General features: G+C 34.0%; 2 protein-coding genes and 2 long non-coding RNA genes across 5 annotated transcripts; 2 read left to right on the forward strand and 2 right to left on the reverse strand.

Annotated features, from left to right (window-relative positions):
* Positions 1-105: 105 nt before the first annotated feature.
* Positions 106-3,214, reverse strand: msmp2 (microseminoprotein, prostate associated 2). Its single transcript, XM_051136371.1, has 4 exons — positions 3,136-3,214; positions 1,794-1,904; positions 1,594-1,702; positions 106-1,509 (listed from the first exon to the last, which is right to left on the reverse strand). The coding sequence occupies exons 2-4, from the start codon at positions 1,900-1,902 to the stop codon at positions 1,353-1,355; spliced, it is 375 nt and encodes a 124-aa protein (XP_050992328.1). The 5' UTR covers positions 1,903-1,904; positions 3,136-3,214; the 3' UTR covers positions 106-1,352.
* A 6,340-nt stretch (positions 3,215-9,554) lies between these two features.
* LOC127181397 (uncharacterized) lies at positions 9,555-10,709 on the forward strand. The gene is made up of 3 exons (XR_007829773.1): positions 9,555-9,656; positions 9,757-9,801; positions 10,212-10,709. It is a non-coding gene; the product is annotated as an uncharacterized LOC127181397 (long non-coding RNA).
* Positions 10,710-10,755: 46 nt separating this feature from the next.
* On the reverse strand, positions 10,756-14,495 carry si:ch73-347e22.8 (uncharacterized). Of its 2 annotated transcripts, none has more exons than XM_051136127.1 (6): positions 14,327-14,495; positions 14,008-14,049; positions 13,017-13,346; positions 12,610-12,664; positions 12,034-12,154; positions 10,756-11,895 (listed from the first exon to the last, which is right to left on the reverse strand). In XM_051136127.1, exons 1-6 carry the CDS (start codon positions 14,444-14,446, stop codon positions 11,856-11,858), a joined length of 708 nt encoding a protein of 235 aa, XP_050992084.1. In that variant the 5' UTR covers positions 14,447-14,495; the 3' UTR covers positions 10,756-11,855. The 2 variants fall into 2 exon arrangements, with proteins under 2 accessions (XP_050992084.1, XP_050992085.1); XM_051136128.1 differs by lacking the exon at positions 14,327-14,495 and adding an exon at positions 14,162-14,226 and having other exon boundaries at positions 10,766-11,895.
* On the forward strand, positions 13,620-16,552 carry LOC127181398 (uncharacterized). Its single transcript, XR_007829774.1, has 4 exons — positions 13,620-13,894; positions 14,605-14,684; positions 15,209-15,249; positions 16,405-16,552. It is a non-coding gene; the product is annotated as an uncharacterized LOC127181398 (long non-coding RNA).
* The last annotated feature ends 289 nt before the right edge of the window (positions 16,553-16,841 follow it).

A 16,841-nucleotide genomic window follows, 5' to 3' on the forward strand; every position in this document is an offset into this window, starting at 1 on the left:
ATAGTTTTAACTGGAAAAGCCCACAATGATGTGTAATCACTTTGTACTGTCTGTATCTTGTGTAATGATACCTAAATTCTTTTTTAAATAAAGACCATGATTTTTACTGTCACTGAACCCATGTGTTTCTCAGGATCTGGGTCTCTTTTGGTTTTCTTGCACATGCAGATGGTTATTTGTAATTTATTTAAGAATTCTTTGTAGTGTGGTTACCAGACAGAAAGAGAGATACATTTTCAAACAGTCACTGGTATTTATTTCAAGACAAAAATATCACAGTTTGTTTGTTACACTTGTGTGACACTTAGATTCAGTAGTTTTATTTCAAATAATGGTGTGCATGCTACGGTTTAAAAGTTTGGTGAGTAAGATTTATAATCATCAAATAATTCTAAAAATCCTCTGCAAAAATGTTAAGCAGCACAACTATTTTAAACATTGGTAGTAATGAGATATATTACTTGAGCAAAAAATCGGTATATTAGAATTAGTGCTGTCAAATGATTAATTGCATCAAAAATAAAAGTTTTTGTTTACGTGTGTGTACTGTGTATATTTATATGTATATATAAATGCACACATGCATATATATTTAAGAAAAATGTTATAATATGAATATAAATATATATACATGGAATAATTTTTAATATATATGCTGTATGCTTGTGTACTTGTATATACATAAGAAATATACACAGTACACCTGTAAAAAAAACTAATTTTGAATGTGATTAATCGATTGACGGCATGAATGATTTCTGAATCTAAAGTTTCATGTAACATTAAAGACTTAAGTAAAATGGCTGCTGAAATTTCAGCTTTGTCATCACAGGAATAAATATTTTTTTTTAAATATATTAAAGTAGAATACTGTTAATTTAAATTATTAAAAAAAAATAAATATAAAAAAGAGACTTGTTTCAAAAAAAGTAAATTATCTTTTTGACCCCGAACTTTTGAACTGTGTGTATCCGCTTTGTTCTTTAACGCTTAAGTAAGCGTATGGGTGAGACTTCCGGTTCATTAGCCGCTATAGGCAAATTAGGAGAAGAATAACAATGTGCAGTAAACTGTAAAACTGCACTACAAACCAGTGCGTATTAATTAAGATAATACATTAAAATAATATATTAAGACACACCAGTTTGCAATACCAAGCAGCAAAACCAGCTGTTTGGTACAGCTAAAAATAGTTGGACGCCACACCGGAAGCCTGAGCCATAAAATTTACAAATGGCCGCGTCCACTCTTACGGAAAGAGCAAGGTGGATATTTTTTATATATTGTGAAACTGAATAAGCCGTATTTTTAAATTAATTAGTGTTTTGCATGAGTGAATTCAGTAGTGCGGTCTAGAAGAGCGGGTCGTTTTCTGATTTCCACAGGCGGCTTTTCCCCCCAAACAGACAGGGAAGTTTATGGTTGGCCTTCATCACCACAGCAACTGTGCAGGAATCTGGTTTTCTAATGGCCTCGCACCAGGGCGGGTAATCGACTGGCTGCTTTCCACTAGAGGACAATAAAGAACAATGAGCTCCAATATCAGCTGCATGTTGAGTGCTTGTAGTCATGTAAGTATTATGAGAAACTCACTGTTCACAGCAGCCCACTCCGAAAGGCTCGAAACACACACACTGGAAACATTCGTCATCTATCCAGGCCTCCCCGATGTCAAATACACGGCCGTTGTGTTCACAGCTGGCTGCAGAGAAAAGGTGATCATTAACAATTTAAGTCACATGTAACGTTAATATTTACCCCAACCTATGTATTTTTTGTTTATTCCAGTTTACCTTTTGCGTTGAAGTAGCATTCTCCACTGCTGGATACTCCATGACAGAGCTGGAAGATGCTAACCACGCAAAACACAGCTAGTAAAACGTTCATCTCGTTTGTCTGCATGTCTACAAGGAAAAATGGAGGGTAAATTAGCAACTACACATGTATTCTCAGTTGTGTGAATGATTGGATTCAGCTGCTGTGAGCTACCAGTGTGTTTTTAATAGCATGTATAAATTGCATCAAAATAATGTTAAGTCATTTTCACTGACAGGATACTGTAAGTTTACTATTAGGAGCGTTTTAATACATTTTATTGCTACAATGAATGTATGCTTAACCAATACTTACAAGATTGTGTGGTATTGTTGGTTATTTTAAAATAAAGTGTTATATTTAGGCAAATGCAGTACAAAATGGCTCATTGCAGGGCATTAATTAAATGTTTAAAAGGTTTTGCTTTGTTCATGTTATCAGAATGTTAGATCACATTATTGTTGTTGTTACATGGTGGATAAAAATAGCATTTATTCTATGCAAAACATTGACAAGACAGCATTTAACAAAGTGATTTTAAAATTTATTCCTATTTATTATCTCATCTTTTTCTTGTCATTTTTTCCCGTTATTTAGCGTAAAATGGAGCAAATAGCTGTGTATTTTGAATACATCACCAATAGATATTAGGGAAGCCAGATATTATTTAAATGAAAGTTAATAACTTTAATCAAATTGAATATTTTATTGTCATTAAAAGTAGCATTTATTCCATACGAGACATTTACAAGACAGAATGTAACAAAGTGAGAGAAAAAGATTTTTGAAATTGATTCCTATTTATCATCTCATCTTTTTCTTGTCCTTTTTTCCCGTTATTTTTGCGTAAAATGGAGCATATATTTGTATATTCAAAGTAGGGAAGCCAGATATGATTTAAATGAAAGCTAATAACTTTAACCTAATTGAATATTTTGTCATTATAAAGTGGGTTTCATTTATAAAATGTGCAAAAATGTACATGTACAATGGCTTGCCATGGGCCAGTACCCTTAAAGGGATATCTTTGTACATTCTTTACCCCTAAAGCAAGTGTATTAGTAAATAAGAGTAGTAATAAGTGCTCTTATAGTACTATTATGAACACTTTATAGGGGTAAAGAGGGTACAAAGATGAGGGTATTCCCCCAGTGGCAAGCTGTTGTATCCCTGAAAGTACATTGAGTGTATTAAAGGTGCTATACAAATAACGTTTATTATTATTATTTTACATATTATGTTCTTAATGACTTTTGAAATCTGTTTAGCATCACATTGTTAAAGTGATAATGTAAAAAGAAAGACAGATTAGTTTCTTACCTTTCAGGATTCCTCCCTTTTCCCTCTTTTCCTGTTTCCGTCCTCTGTCCTCGTCTGGTGTTTTCTGTCTGGAAGTGTGTTCATGTGTTCTCTCTGATGCTCTGTCACACAGCAGCTTTATATACCTGCATCTCTCTCCTCTCATCTTCACCTCTCCCCCACTCTGTCATTTATGTTTATCCTCACTCTATTCTTTCTGTCTTTGTACACAGAATGTTTTACTGCTGATAAGATGGGTGAACCTAAATTCCTAGGTTTTCTATTATATTATATTTTATTATATTATATTATTTTATATTATAGTGATGTATTTTTACAAGCATAATTGCCAAAAATATTTATATAAATTGGCTTCAGCAACTTAACTTGCATATTTGTACTAAAACAAGTCTTTTGCATTATATTATATTATATTATTCCATGGTCTGTCTGAATACTGGATTCTGGTTGGCTGGCAGGTATGCAGTAAAACCGTTTAATGCACATGTAGTTCCAAATGATTTTAATCACGTTCTATATTAATCCACTGCTTTAATTGATGCACTCAAACACACTCAGAGAGAGAGGTCGGAGATCGCAGATTGCACTGCGCGCACACATAGACTTGTTATCAATGCTTCCCCGCGATTTTCATTAATAAAATAATAATAATTAGCCTAGATTTTAAATGCACTTTGTCCTTTAAATTCCATGCATTGAATGCAATCCTTTAATGCACTGCAAGCTGTTGATTATCCCTTGCATATATTATATTATATTATATTATATTATATTATATTATATTAGATTATATTAGATTATATTAGATTAGATTATAGTGATGTATTTTTACAAACATAATTGCCAAAATATTTTTAATACATTTTGAATCTTTGGCTTCATCAACTTAAAAACATTGCATATTTGCACTAAAACAAGTCTTGTCGTATATTATATTATATTATATTATAGTGATGTATTTTTACAAACATAATTACCAAACATATTTAAATTGCATATTTGTACGAAAACAAGTCTTTTGCATTATATTATATTATATTATATTATATTATATTATATTATATATTATATTATATTATATTATATTATATTATTAGTGATGTATTTTTACAAACATAATTGCCAAACCATTTTTAATACATTTTGAATTGGCTTCAGCAACTTAAAAACATTGCATATTTGCACTAAAACAAGCCTTGTTGTATATTATATTATATTATATTATATATTTTAGAAACATTATTGCCAAAGCATTTTTAATAAATTGGCTTTAGCAACTTAAAAACGTTGCCTATTTGTACTAAAACAAGTCTTGTGGTATTATATTATATTATATTATATTATATTATATTATTTTTACAACTATAATTGCCAGTCAAAAACATTGCATATTAGTACTCTATTGAAGTCTTGTTTCAAGATTGCACTACTTACATGTCTTTTTTCATTTATATGTTGCTTTTTCAGTAGTTACATAATTGTAAAGGTGTCTGCTTCTGGTTTATACTTACCTCATACATTGCCTTTTCAGAGGTCAGAGGTCACATTATAACTTTTAGATTCTGATGATATCTGACTTGACATCGGAGAGGTCACTCACCGGATTGTGTTTAAATCATCAGGGTTGACGTCACTGTCTGAGTCTGCGTGTGTGTGTGTTAAACGGCATCTGTACACACAGTTTTGTCTGCATGCACACAGATAACATGCTGTTGTGTGTTCCATAAACTTGCACTCACATGCAAACATGAGTATTTGACGTCACTAATCGCTCCTGCAACCTCTGTGTGTCTGACTGGATGTATTTCTTTGTCATTCATTAGTGAACATAGAAATCTTTCTGGATGTTTATTGTTGTGGCAGTGAGATGTGGATAAAGTCATTAGCTCAGGGGCTTCAGATAACCGAGTGTAAAGAGATGTTTGGGAAGACAAGATTGTGTTTGTGCAATTGTCTTTTATTGTCTGCCTTGTCTCAATCTTTACAGCGCTGCTAACGCAAACACACCTGCTGCACACTATATTGTTACACACACACATTCATACTAACCTCTCTTGCTACAAAGGCTTTAACCAAATTATACACATAACGGTGTTAGACGGATGTGCACAGAACACATACTTGTTCCTCAAACTAAAACTAAACAGGGATGATGAATGTTTTGGAACTTAAAATAGAATATTATAATAATGTACACTATAATTCAAAAAGTGTTGGGTCAGTGTTTTCTTAATGTTTTTGAAAGAAGTCTTTAATGCTCACCAAGGCTGCATGCATTTGTTTGATCAAAATACTGTAAAAACAGTAGTTGTGTGAAATTTTTACTTGCTCCGAATTTAGAATCCTGTACAAAATTGTAATCCTTTCAATCCTTTTGTACCAGTCTCATCCAGATTTGAAAACCGCATTGTTATTGTTTTAAGCAGTCAGTCCTGCTCTGCTTGGTCTAAACTAATACAATAAAAACTTTTGATTAAATTGGCTTCAGGAAACTAAAAACATTGCATATTTGTACTAAAATAAGTCGTTTTGTATATTAAATACTAAAAATACTAAACTATCTCTTATATTTCCCTGTTCTCATAAACATTGCTCTCAAAACAAAACCTTTCAGTTTGGTTTGAAAACTTCAACGGTTGCCAGCAAAGGTAAGTGCCTTTAAAACTGAATTTTTTATTAAAAATTAAAAACCGGTTTTTGTTTGGTTTGCAATGATCTGTTTCACTAAAATGTTGCATTTGGAAGATTTCATGCATTGAGACTAGAAAAACACAAATTAAGCAATGCTGGCAAGCAGTCACTGTACAGTTCAGAACAAATCGAAACTAACTGAAACAAACTGAATATTCATAACATTTAAAAATTTCATTTTTACAGATGTCTGAGGAAAATCAAAGTGAATGGTAATACTGCATACATTTTAGATACCAGGGAAATCATTTTTGCTCCTTTTCAGTCATGCGGTATCACATGACATCCAAGATAGTTCACATATAAATTTTATCCAGTATATGATGGAGTTGTTATGAAACCTTTGTGAACAGTCCTTTCTGTGCTTGATTTCTGCAGCGTTACAGTGAGAATCGGACATTCACTGAACAAGGCAGAGAAGAACCATGTGACCAGTAGGAGAGAATTGGCTCTGGAGTGTCTTAAAAGACACGCCATACAGTGTAGCCTGGTAAGTCTCAGCTGTTCAAAGACTATTTCATTCTGCTATTTGTAAACCCTATAAACTAATTTTATTATTAATAAAAGCAGTGATACATTAGTGGGTTATTTCATCCTAAACCTGTAAATGAACCTGAATGAATTGCAAAAAAATAAATAAATAAATAAAAAAAACAACAAAGCCAAATTCATTCTTTGTTGACTCCTTACAGAAGAGGGGGCATTTTATATTTAGTTACTTAAAGAGATAGTCATTAATTACTCACCCTCATTCCAAACCCGCAAGACGTTTGTTCATCTTCGGAACATAAATTAAGATATTTTTGATGAAATCCAAGAGCTTTCTGACCCTGCATAGACAGCAACACAACTGACACATTCAAGGCCCAGAAAGGTAGTTAGGACATCGTTAAAATAGTTCATGTGACATCAGTGGCTTAACCATAGTGTTATGAAGCTACGAGAATACAAAAATAACAACTTTATGCAACGATTTCTTCTCTTCTGTGTCAGTCAACACATTTACGACGTTACCATGAAGCATGTGCATGCGTGGATTAACGCACAGGCTTGCCCCCGATTGGCCAGACTATTTTTAGAGGCCAAGCACCGAACTCTCTAGCACCACCACTTGTCCAAAATTTCAATCATTTTATGCTAATAACTTTTGAACCGTAAGGCACAGAAAGAAATTTTTCTTGGCTTATGCCGAGTCAAATGGACACCAAAATTTAAAAATCGTAAGGTTTAGTTTTTTCGCTATTTTTAATAGTTCGTAAAACTTACTTTTTCAAATTCATCCTAGACGGTTTGCCTGATTTTTACCAAAATTGGCTCAGATCATCTTCAGACCATGCTGGCAAAAAGTTAAGGAATGATTTGTCAAATCGTTCTCGAATAATGTGCAAACGAATTGTATGAAAAGCGCACAAAAATGGATGTGAGGCTATATTTCTGCAACGGTTTGGCGTATTGGGACCAAACTTGGTGTGTGTTATAACAAGCATGGTCGGAGGCTACCTGCAGTGTTTCGGCGCAGTGCCACCTAGTGGTCAGGAGATATGAAAAATGGCAATTTTTGCTTATAACTTCTCAATGGTTTGACCAAAATTGGTCTCTTTTGGAGGAGCATAACGAGTCAAACCATACCCAATTTTCCCATGTCAGCCATTTTGGGTGTCGGCCATTTTGAATTTTGTCATAAAATGCTATATTTTTCGAACGCATTGACATATTGTTATGAAATTTGGTATGTGTCTCCGGCACCTTGCCCTGACAGTACTCAAAAAGTTTGGAGCCAGCATCACCTTGTGGTTAAAAGTTATAATAAAATTTTGAAAAATGCTAATAACTTTTGTTTAAATTAGCATATTGTAATGAAACTGGTCTTGATATATTCCTTGGGTCATGCTGAGAACATTGATATCAATTATGCCAAAATTGGCCAAACTTTCTGTCCGCCATTTTTAATAATGTTGAAAACCTACTTTTTTGAACTCCTCCTAGACTGTTGGTCCGATTTTCACCAAAATCAAGTCAGATCATCTTCAGACAATGCTGGCAAAAAGTTATGGATTTTGTGTCGATATACAAAACCGTTTTCATTTAGCGCATCAACGAATTTGCTGGAAAGATGCCAAAGTGTATCTCAGGCTGTATCTCTGCAAAGCTTTGACACATTGACACCAAATTTTTTATGTGCCAATGTCACCTCACACTGACCACGTAATCTATTTGTCAAAAGTGATAAGCCACTGAATCATATTACTAGTGGTTGTATTTATGATTTTTCAGCCATTTTGACTAAAATCATCTTAAAATGGTTTTAATTACTCATTGCTGCAGTTGGTCAAGAATTTGTGCGATCCTTAAATCGAAACCGAAAGTAAAATGTGCATGCGCATTCAAACGCGATTTTAATACCCCACGTTTTTAGAGCGACTCACTGATTTGCACAATTTAGGCTACATACGATATCTTGACTGTTAATAGTATGTAGGCTATAATAGGTTGTGTAGTTGCCTATAGCTCTGTATCATGCTTCAAAATTTGGCCTCTATTTGCACTTTGAACATTGAGAGAGTAGCCTACTTTGATTATGGCTGCACTTATAAAGTGGGCACACTGGGAATGTAGAGATAACACTGTAGGATTGGTTGTTTCAATGTGTATGCATGTATGCCAGTTCACCTTACTATTCGTGTGTGGACCATGTATGGCATTACATTTCTCCAGTAAAGCATAATGATTAAATGAGACCTCCACTTCCAGAACAAAAATTTACAGATAATGTACTCACCCCCTTGTCATCCAAGATGTTCATGTCTTTCTTTCTTCAGTTGTAAAGAAATTATGTTTTTTGAGGAAAACATTTCAGGATTTTTCTCCATATAATGGACTGATATGATGTTTGGAGTTTGAACTTCCAAAATGCAGTTTAAATGCGGCTTCAAACGATCCCAAATGTGGTTGTAAATGATCCCAGCCGAGGAAGAAGGGTCTTATCTAGCGAAACGATCAGTTATTTTCATTTAAAAAATACAATTTAAATACTTTTTAATCTCAAATGCTCATCTTGTCTTGCTCTTCCTGAACTCTGTGTATTGTGGCTCAAGACAGTTAGGGTATGTCGAAAAACTCCAATCGTATTTTCTCCCTCAACTTCGAAAATCATTTCAGAATCATCCTACATCACTGCAGAAGTTCCGACCCAGTCTTTGCAAAGTGAACATGCAAAGATGATCAAACACCCTTAACAAAAAAGGTAAAACAGCATTATAGGATGTTTTTGAAGTTGAGGGAAAACATGAGAATTGAGTTTTTCGACATACCCTAACTGTCATGAACCGGAAAAAACTGAATTCAGGCAGAGCAAGACAAGATGAGCGTTTGACATTAAAAAGTATATAAATTGTATTATTTGTATGAAAATAACTGATCATTTTGCTAGACAAGACCATTCGTCCTCGGCTGGGATCATTTACAACCACATTTGGGATCATTTGAAGCCGCATTTAAACTGCATTTTGGAAGTTCAAACTCGTGGCACCATAGAAGTCCACTGTATGGAAAAAATGGTGAAATGTTTTCCTCAAAAAACATAATTTCTTTACGACTGAAGAAAGAAAGACATGAACATCTTGGATGACAAGGGGGTGAGTACATTATATGTAAATCTTTGTTCTAGAAGTGGACTTCTCCTTTAAGGGGGAGCCTCACACAAAGAGCAGCCTAGGGGCCCCTGACCACTTTAATCTACAGGGTCAAAAAGCTCTCAGATTTGATCAGAAATATCTTAATTTGTGTTGTGAACATGAGCGAAGGTCTTACAGGTTTGGAACGAGATGAGGGTGAGTAATTAATGGCAGAATTTTCATTTTTGGGTGAAATAACCCAAAATATCTGCTGAAATATTTGTGAAATATCTGCCATTTATTGTGCTCTTTACAGGAATCGCACTGGTGGCTTCAGGAGGAAGTGAAAGAGCGATGTTAGGTTTGTTAGGTTTTGTTAGGTTTGCATATTAAAAAGATATAAATAGTTTGACCAAAAATAACTGTTTTTGATTTTCATGTATTTTAAATGTATTCATTTCAGCAATGTTGCAAAATATAAAGATATCTGTTCTTTTTAGAGATCATTTGGGGTGAGTCTTCAGACATAAAACAAACATTTAGTTACATTTCTCAGAAACTGAGAAAACCTGCTATGTTGTTTTGAGGAAATCCAATGGCAACATCAAGCTCAGATTCATAACAGTGGTTTTCATGGCAGCATATTAGTGAATAACAGGCTGCTTTTAAAATTCCACATGTTCTATTACCTAAATAAAGCTTGTAGGTGAATGAAGACTGTGGGTAATGTGTGCTATTCAGTGCATAATTAAATTATGCTATATATTTCAGGACATCTGCCACAAGAAAAATATGAGAACTTCATCACCATGTCAAAAGAAATGAAGAAGAAGACTGTTAAGGAATATACAAAATTTGTATGCAGTCATTCTGGAAACTGACATGTGAGTTTTTCTTTTATGTGCCTAGTATACTCAAAACCCTCTTTACTTATCTTTTCTGTATTTAGGCGTTCAACTGCTACGCTAGTCCTAGGTTTGTCACTCAGCCCCTGCACTGCAGTACAATTCTCTGGTCTCTCTAGATCAATAATTATCAAACAAATGTTGAACTTTACCCTTTGGGTAGCTATAATTGACTGTTTTAATAGATGATATTAAACGTTTGAAGAATAACTATATGACCTTCCAATGGCCCTACCCCAGTAACCGGATCGGGCAACTACCGGAGAAAGCTGGAATGAACATCAAAAATAACAAGGAGAACTTTCTGACAGAGATTGGGAAAATCGTTCAAAGGAACACACTGCATTACTATTATTCTGTTTGTTGATTCTCCGGTGTAGTTTATTATGTCACAATAAAAATTCACTGGCTTTTCTAGTTCTTGGCCATTAGATGGCAGCAAAGAACAAGAGGTTAGAATGAGAGGGTTTGTTTGAGCTGATAGACACACAAAAATCAGCATATAAAAACATTTTGTTTTTGTTATTTTGGTCATGGGTATGAATATAGGCCTACTAATGCAAGTTATTAGCCTTTAATATCTCTACAGTAAATCGGTGGAGGACTTCTTTTATTCAAGTTTTATTAAAAAGAGTTTCTCCAACACCCTTTGGCATGAAACATGATGCAGCAATTTGATCTTCAGCCGAAGTACACACATACCAAAAATAATCTGTTACCAAGTTGTAACTTTATTATTTACAGCTTTTTTTCCCTCTATGTGTCCTTTAGTTCATCACCTGTATTTGTGTGAAGTTGTTATAGATTAGTGCACCAGATTCAAACAAAAAGGAATATTTAGAAATATTTTTGCTGTTGTTTTATATTATATATTTGGAGTTGATTTCCATTATAATTCACTTTATAAATCATTTATAATGTTATTTTACACAGACAGGGAATGGGGTTTTGGATAGGGAATAAGTAATAAGCACAGAAGTAGAATTCTTAAGAATCAGATCTTTTGTCTTTTGGTAATAGCATAGTACAATTTAGCAACGTGTTGTAATATAAAGTATATGACATTTTAAACACTATCATGTCATCCACTGAGCAGTGATGAAGATGCAAACCTACACAACTGATACTGAAGCAACTATCATGATTAATCAAAATGTATGCATGCTTTCATTTTTCATTTCAGTAGTCTTCAGTTTTCTGTGGAGTCTCTATACATTAGCATACTCTTTTAGCAGATGATTTTAACCAAATAATATGACAATTTATAATCAAAAACTTATTTATAAAACAATTTAAGGTTACATCATAAGGGCTACTGCAGAGATGCAGGTAGTTCAGTTTCTGGAAGCAATGTACATGTCCACCATTTTAAAGCTGTTGAATGGTAGTTACAAATCACACTGACTTTTCCTTGAGAAAAGCCCTTTTCAATTAGATAATCTGTTGTTTAATTTAGAATTCCTGCTATAGAATGCTGTCTTGAATTCAGACTGCTGGTATTCTGTCCCAATTATACTTTAACTGTAATTTGAATTTGAGGGCAAAGCTCCCTGCAACAAAAAGAAAATACAGATATTAAAATGAATTCAAACTCTGAGCTCAAGATTAATTCATGTTGGTGATGAGTATTCCTATCATGTATAGATTCATATAAGTAATTAGAAGGAAGAAATTCTTCAAAAACTCACTTTAAGGTAGGTTCTTTCTTGAGGTCTTCTGCAGTGACCTTCACAAAGGCACAGACTGGACTATGATCCTGAAGCTTCTGTTTAAAGCCATTAATTTCTTCACTCCATTTAGGTTTTTGACCTTAAAAGATCAAGAGAGAGAACTATAAACATCTGTTCTTTAGTAGTTTTTTTTTTTTTTTTTTACCTAAGCCTAAAGCATACTTAATTTAACATTTACTGATGCTCATGAAGCCAAAATGCTATCTTAACTATCTTTATCACAAAACAGTTGTGGATCATCCAGGTAATGACACACAGTATTAAGATCCAAGGGAATGTAAACTTTTGAATGGGGTCATCAGTTATTATTACAGTTATCTTATGGAGCATGTGTAAACATCTGCTATGTGAAATAGTGTGTGTCATTAATGTGTATTATTAATATAATCAAAATATTCTAGAATTGTTACATTTTGTAGAATAATTTTCTCACACAGTATAAGTGGGTCTCTACACATGAAAATATTTAGATGCTTAATTTTCAGTTTATATTTTTTTTGGGGGGGACCTTGTTAAACATAGTCAAATATATACCCTCGATGTCACTCTTCTCCTTCTCCACGGCCGCAATGCTATTACTCAACCCCGCCTATGAAACACAAAACAGAGGCAGATGGTAAGAAATGAGAACAGAGCTAAACTATATTTGATACGTGTCACGTTTCGTAGCTAAAGATGCCAAAACAAAACAACCAAATAAATGAATACATATACAAGACTGCTTGCGACCTGTTTTAATTATTCACTTTAACCACTGTTTGAACTGATTGACAGTAATGTTGTGTATCCTTGTGTTACTGACAATTCAGCAGTTGTTAGTATGAGTGCCATTGCTTTCCACAGCCCATTTCAAACAATATGAAAATATTTTACAGCACTATGTGTAATATACATGCATACAATTATGCACATTTTTATGCACCATATTTTTTTCCACTCACTATTGAATCCTTGCACGCTTTAACATTTTTGTCCTGTTCCTCCTTAGCTGAGTTCAATTTCCCGACCTCATCCTGAAGTCCCTTGACCTCCTTATCCACGTTGTCGATTTCCTGCTGTGTGTGTTCAACTGCTAAACCAAAGTTATTTTTATCCAGTTCTTTTTCTCTCACCTCTGACTCTACGAACTCTACTTCATTTGATAGTTTGCTCAGCAATTCCTTTTTAAACTGTATATATCCCACCAAGCCCATGATCCCAAATATTAATAAACACAGGATCAGGGACCAGCATGATTTCCTCTCCATAATCAGAATGTAAGTGTTTGGTCTCTAAAAGAAAATACAAACAGAAAAACTATTAGTCCTAATGTCACATAAAAATAATAATACTAATAATTACAGTCATAATGACTTTTTTAAGTTATTTATAGTAATCAAACCTTTTAAAAATGTGTTACATAAAATTATTTGATTATTATTATTATAAATAGTCTCATTATTTTACATCCCTGTTTGAAAACAAACAAACAAACACACAAACAGCCTGGTTAACAAGTCTAGCTAGTCGCCCCGCCTCGCTAAACTGTTCTTAACTCTCTAAGTAAGGCCCAAACACCTTTAAAACCAGAAAATATAAAACTCATTTGGAGCCACTTTCCATACACATTTGTGCAGAACACATTTGTGTCGTATAATCTTTTGTCTTACAGTGAACTAGTCGATAATTATTAGACGAACAGTGGCGTTCATTTTCATCTTTTACTATAAAAAATCTCTTTTTCTCGTCGTACTTAAGTGCCCCTCAGATCCGAATGCGATTTCACCTGAGGGAGACTACAAGTGCCAGACCCCCGCGATTTCGCCTTTGCCTAAGTGAGGTTTGTGCACGCCATTGTACAAATGTATCGACATACCAAAGGCTTGTTACACATTTTAGCACTACATATGGCCTACAAGAGCATGAATGTTTCATTCAGAAAATAAAACTCACCTTACCAGGAGCAGTACGCACACTCCAAGAGTATCCTGTTTGCTGCCACAAATAAAGGGTTGGTTCAGAGAGGATAAATATTGAAACTGTCAGTGAACACAGGATCACAGAAGAAGCATAAAAAGACTACGAGTGAAATAAATAGTTTCCCTACTAGCGAAATTGTTACTTTTCCTTCTCAGACATTCACAGACGACCAGTCTGACCAGTTAAGCAAGTTTCATCTGTTTTTTTTTTTTTCTTTATCCAATGGAAGGCTAGGTGTTTGATTTAAATAAAGAAAAAAATCATGTTGGATTATCACCACACATCAGATTACCTTTTTTGTTAAATATTTAGTGGTGTCTATGGGAAATTGTTCAGGTCTGACTGAATTTTCCTCCTTTGAACAGTTTATTATCCTTTGAATTGATGCATGTACGCTGTCTGTAAAACCCATATGCTTCCTTAAACTGTAACGAGACTAGCATTAGCTAAGAAGGATATTTACATTGTGTACACAAGTGGGAATGAACAACACACGTCCGGTTGGCATACGGCCTGATATATTACTTCCTAAACCACCCGTACTATTTCTCACTTTGATACTTCCAACAGAAGCCGAGAAGCTTGCAGGGAACACATTCACCTCAGGCCTGCCATCTTTAAGTCACAGATGACAGCTCACTCCATTCACAGTGTGTAGACATTCAGATCAGTCCACTTCAAATTACTATGAAGTTTATTTCAGAGTGTATTTTACATTCCAAAATGTCATTCTAGAAACTGAAAAAGCAAATAAAACTATTCTTTTGCTGATAGCTTTCTAAATCCTTCCATAAATATTCCAGTGTTTTTCAACACTGCTTGCCCAATGGCTTGAGTTGATACTTGGCCTTATCTGTTTGATCTATAAATGCCTGAAGGGCGGTGTATTCATAAAGATAGTTTAAAAGAAATGTTTATTTTTGCAGTTCCTTTCTGTGGCGCTAGTGGCGCACAAATGATATGTTGACGTTTTAAATTTAATTCGGTGGAAATGTAAAGCTTAGAGACTGTCACAATGTGATATTAAGCCTAAATTCCTACCACTACGATTTGTTTTGGCCATTGTAACTTGCTGTCCCACAACACTGCTTCATACATGAATGTTTTGCAGTTGGATCCAAAAACAGTTTTTGTCGGTTTGTAATATGAAACTCACCACATTCTTTATCCCTAGGGCTTGTGGACTTAACTGGTTCTTCTAACTCTTACTGTCAGGTATGTATTGTGATGATCTACACCACACCTTGTTTTGCTTTCAGAAACTGCAATTAAAACAGGGTGTGCATTAAAGTCTGGATGCTGCATTCCTGATAACTGATAAGTATGAGAATCAGCTTTCCTGTCACGTTTTAAAACTTGCTTTCTCTTTAATGTCATTCAGCATTGTCTGTTGCAATGATGTGATATTTAATTGTTTAATATCCATTTAAATCCTTTACAAAATTGGGGTTCCCAATCAAAAATGACAAGCCTTTTAAATCTCTCATTATGCCATATTATCACCAAATCTTGTATGCAGTCTTTTTTTGTTTTTCTTGTTTTCTTTCGGTTAGCACAGGTTTTGTATTTCTTTTTGGAGCTAACTCATTGTAGGCCTAAGCTTAAACACCTTATTGTACCTATAGAGTTAAAAAAGCATTATTTGTGGATAATATTGGCAGTGTTCACTCAAACCGAGGTGTGTAGTTTCAGATCATTGAGGCCTATGTTGAATCAGTTCCAAAAAGAAATGCAAAACCTTTGTTAATTTGGGGACAAAAAAGTTTAAAAAAATAAATCCAATATTTAGTAAAGCGATACAAGAAATGTACATGCAATTTACAGTCAAAACGAAATTTATTCAGAGACCTTCAACATTTCTTGCATTATCACAGTTTAGAAAATGGTAAATAAAATATGACAAGAACATATATGACATCTTGATAGTGGCATCCTTCTGTTAGACTGTCTCACAAATGAATTAGGCCTTTAAATTTAAGTACACAATTAAATAATACCAGTGCATAATTTTGTTGAGTTTGTGGTGTAAAATGGTTATATTAGCAATTAAAGAAAAACACTTGGTCAGGTCAAAGTGTCTGAAAATCCCAAATTTTTATTAGTTTTACTGGTAGTCCACTGTATGAGGAATTTTTTGGTATAATATGTTTCAGTTTACTTTATTTTGCTATCCTAACTTACATAAATGAACTGTAGTGTTCTGCACACATTAGTAAAAAAATATCAAAAAAATATATATTTTATAAAAATCCTCTCTGGGTCAAAATGACCAAAACATAACGTGAGAGTTTTATTAAGTTAGTAAATGATAAGTATTTTGGGTAAACTGTTAATTAAATGACAGTAATAAGTAGTTGTTTCTAATTTTAGATGAATGATGACAGTTCCTTTACCCCTGCAACTGAACAATGACATTGAAATTCACTGGTCTGGAAATATCAAGTTCACTGAAAAAGTACATCAAATATCACACTCACTGCTACTGAGCAGATGGCGGACACGGTAAGTGAGTTTTATCTGTTAATGTTACAAGACAAATGTTTGGAAAGCCCCTGATATTTATGTAATGCCTTCAAGTCTGTATTTCTAAGGTAAACAGGAATGTGCAACACTGGAATGAAATGATGAATGATTATCATGATCTACAGATGACAGATACCAAAGTCAAAACTCTTATTGTCTGGATGCAAACTAACCTACAAGTTATCAACACGATATTGCACCACTAGAGGGCAGATGAATCCCACCACCCAGTTTGAAGGCCAGTATCATACCCATTGTAAGTGCAAAATCATATCAGTTGGCTC

The sequence above is a fragment of the Labeo rohita genome, chromosome 19 (genome assembly GCF_022985175.1).
Source record: "Labeo rohita strain BAU-BD-2019 chromosome 19, IGBB_LRoh.1.0, whole genome shotgun sequence".
Classification (NCBI taxonomy): Eukaryota; Metazoa; Chordata; class Actinopteri; order Cypriniformes; family Cyprinidae; genus Labeo; species Labeo rohita.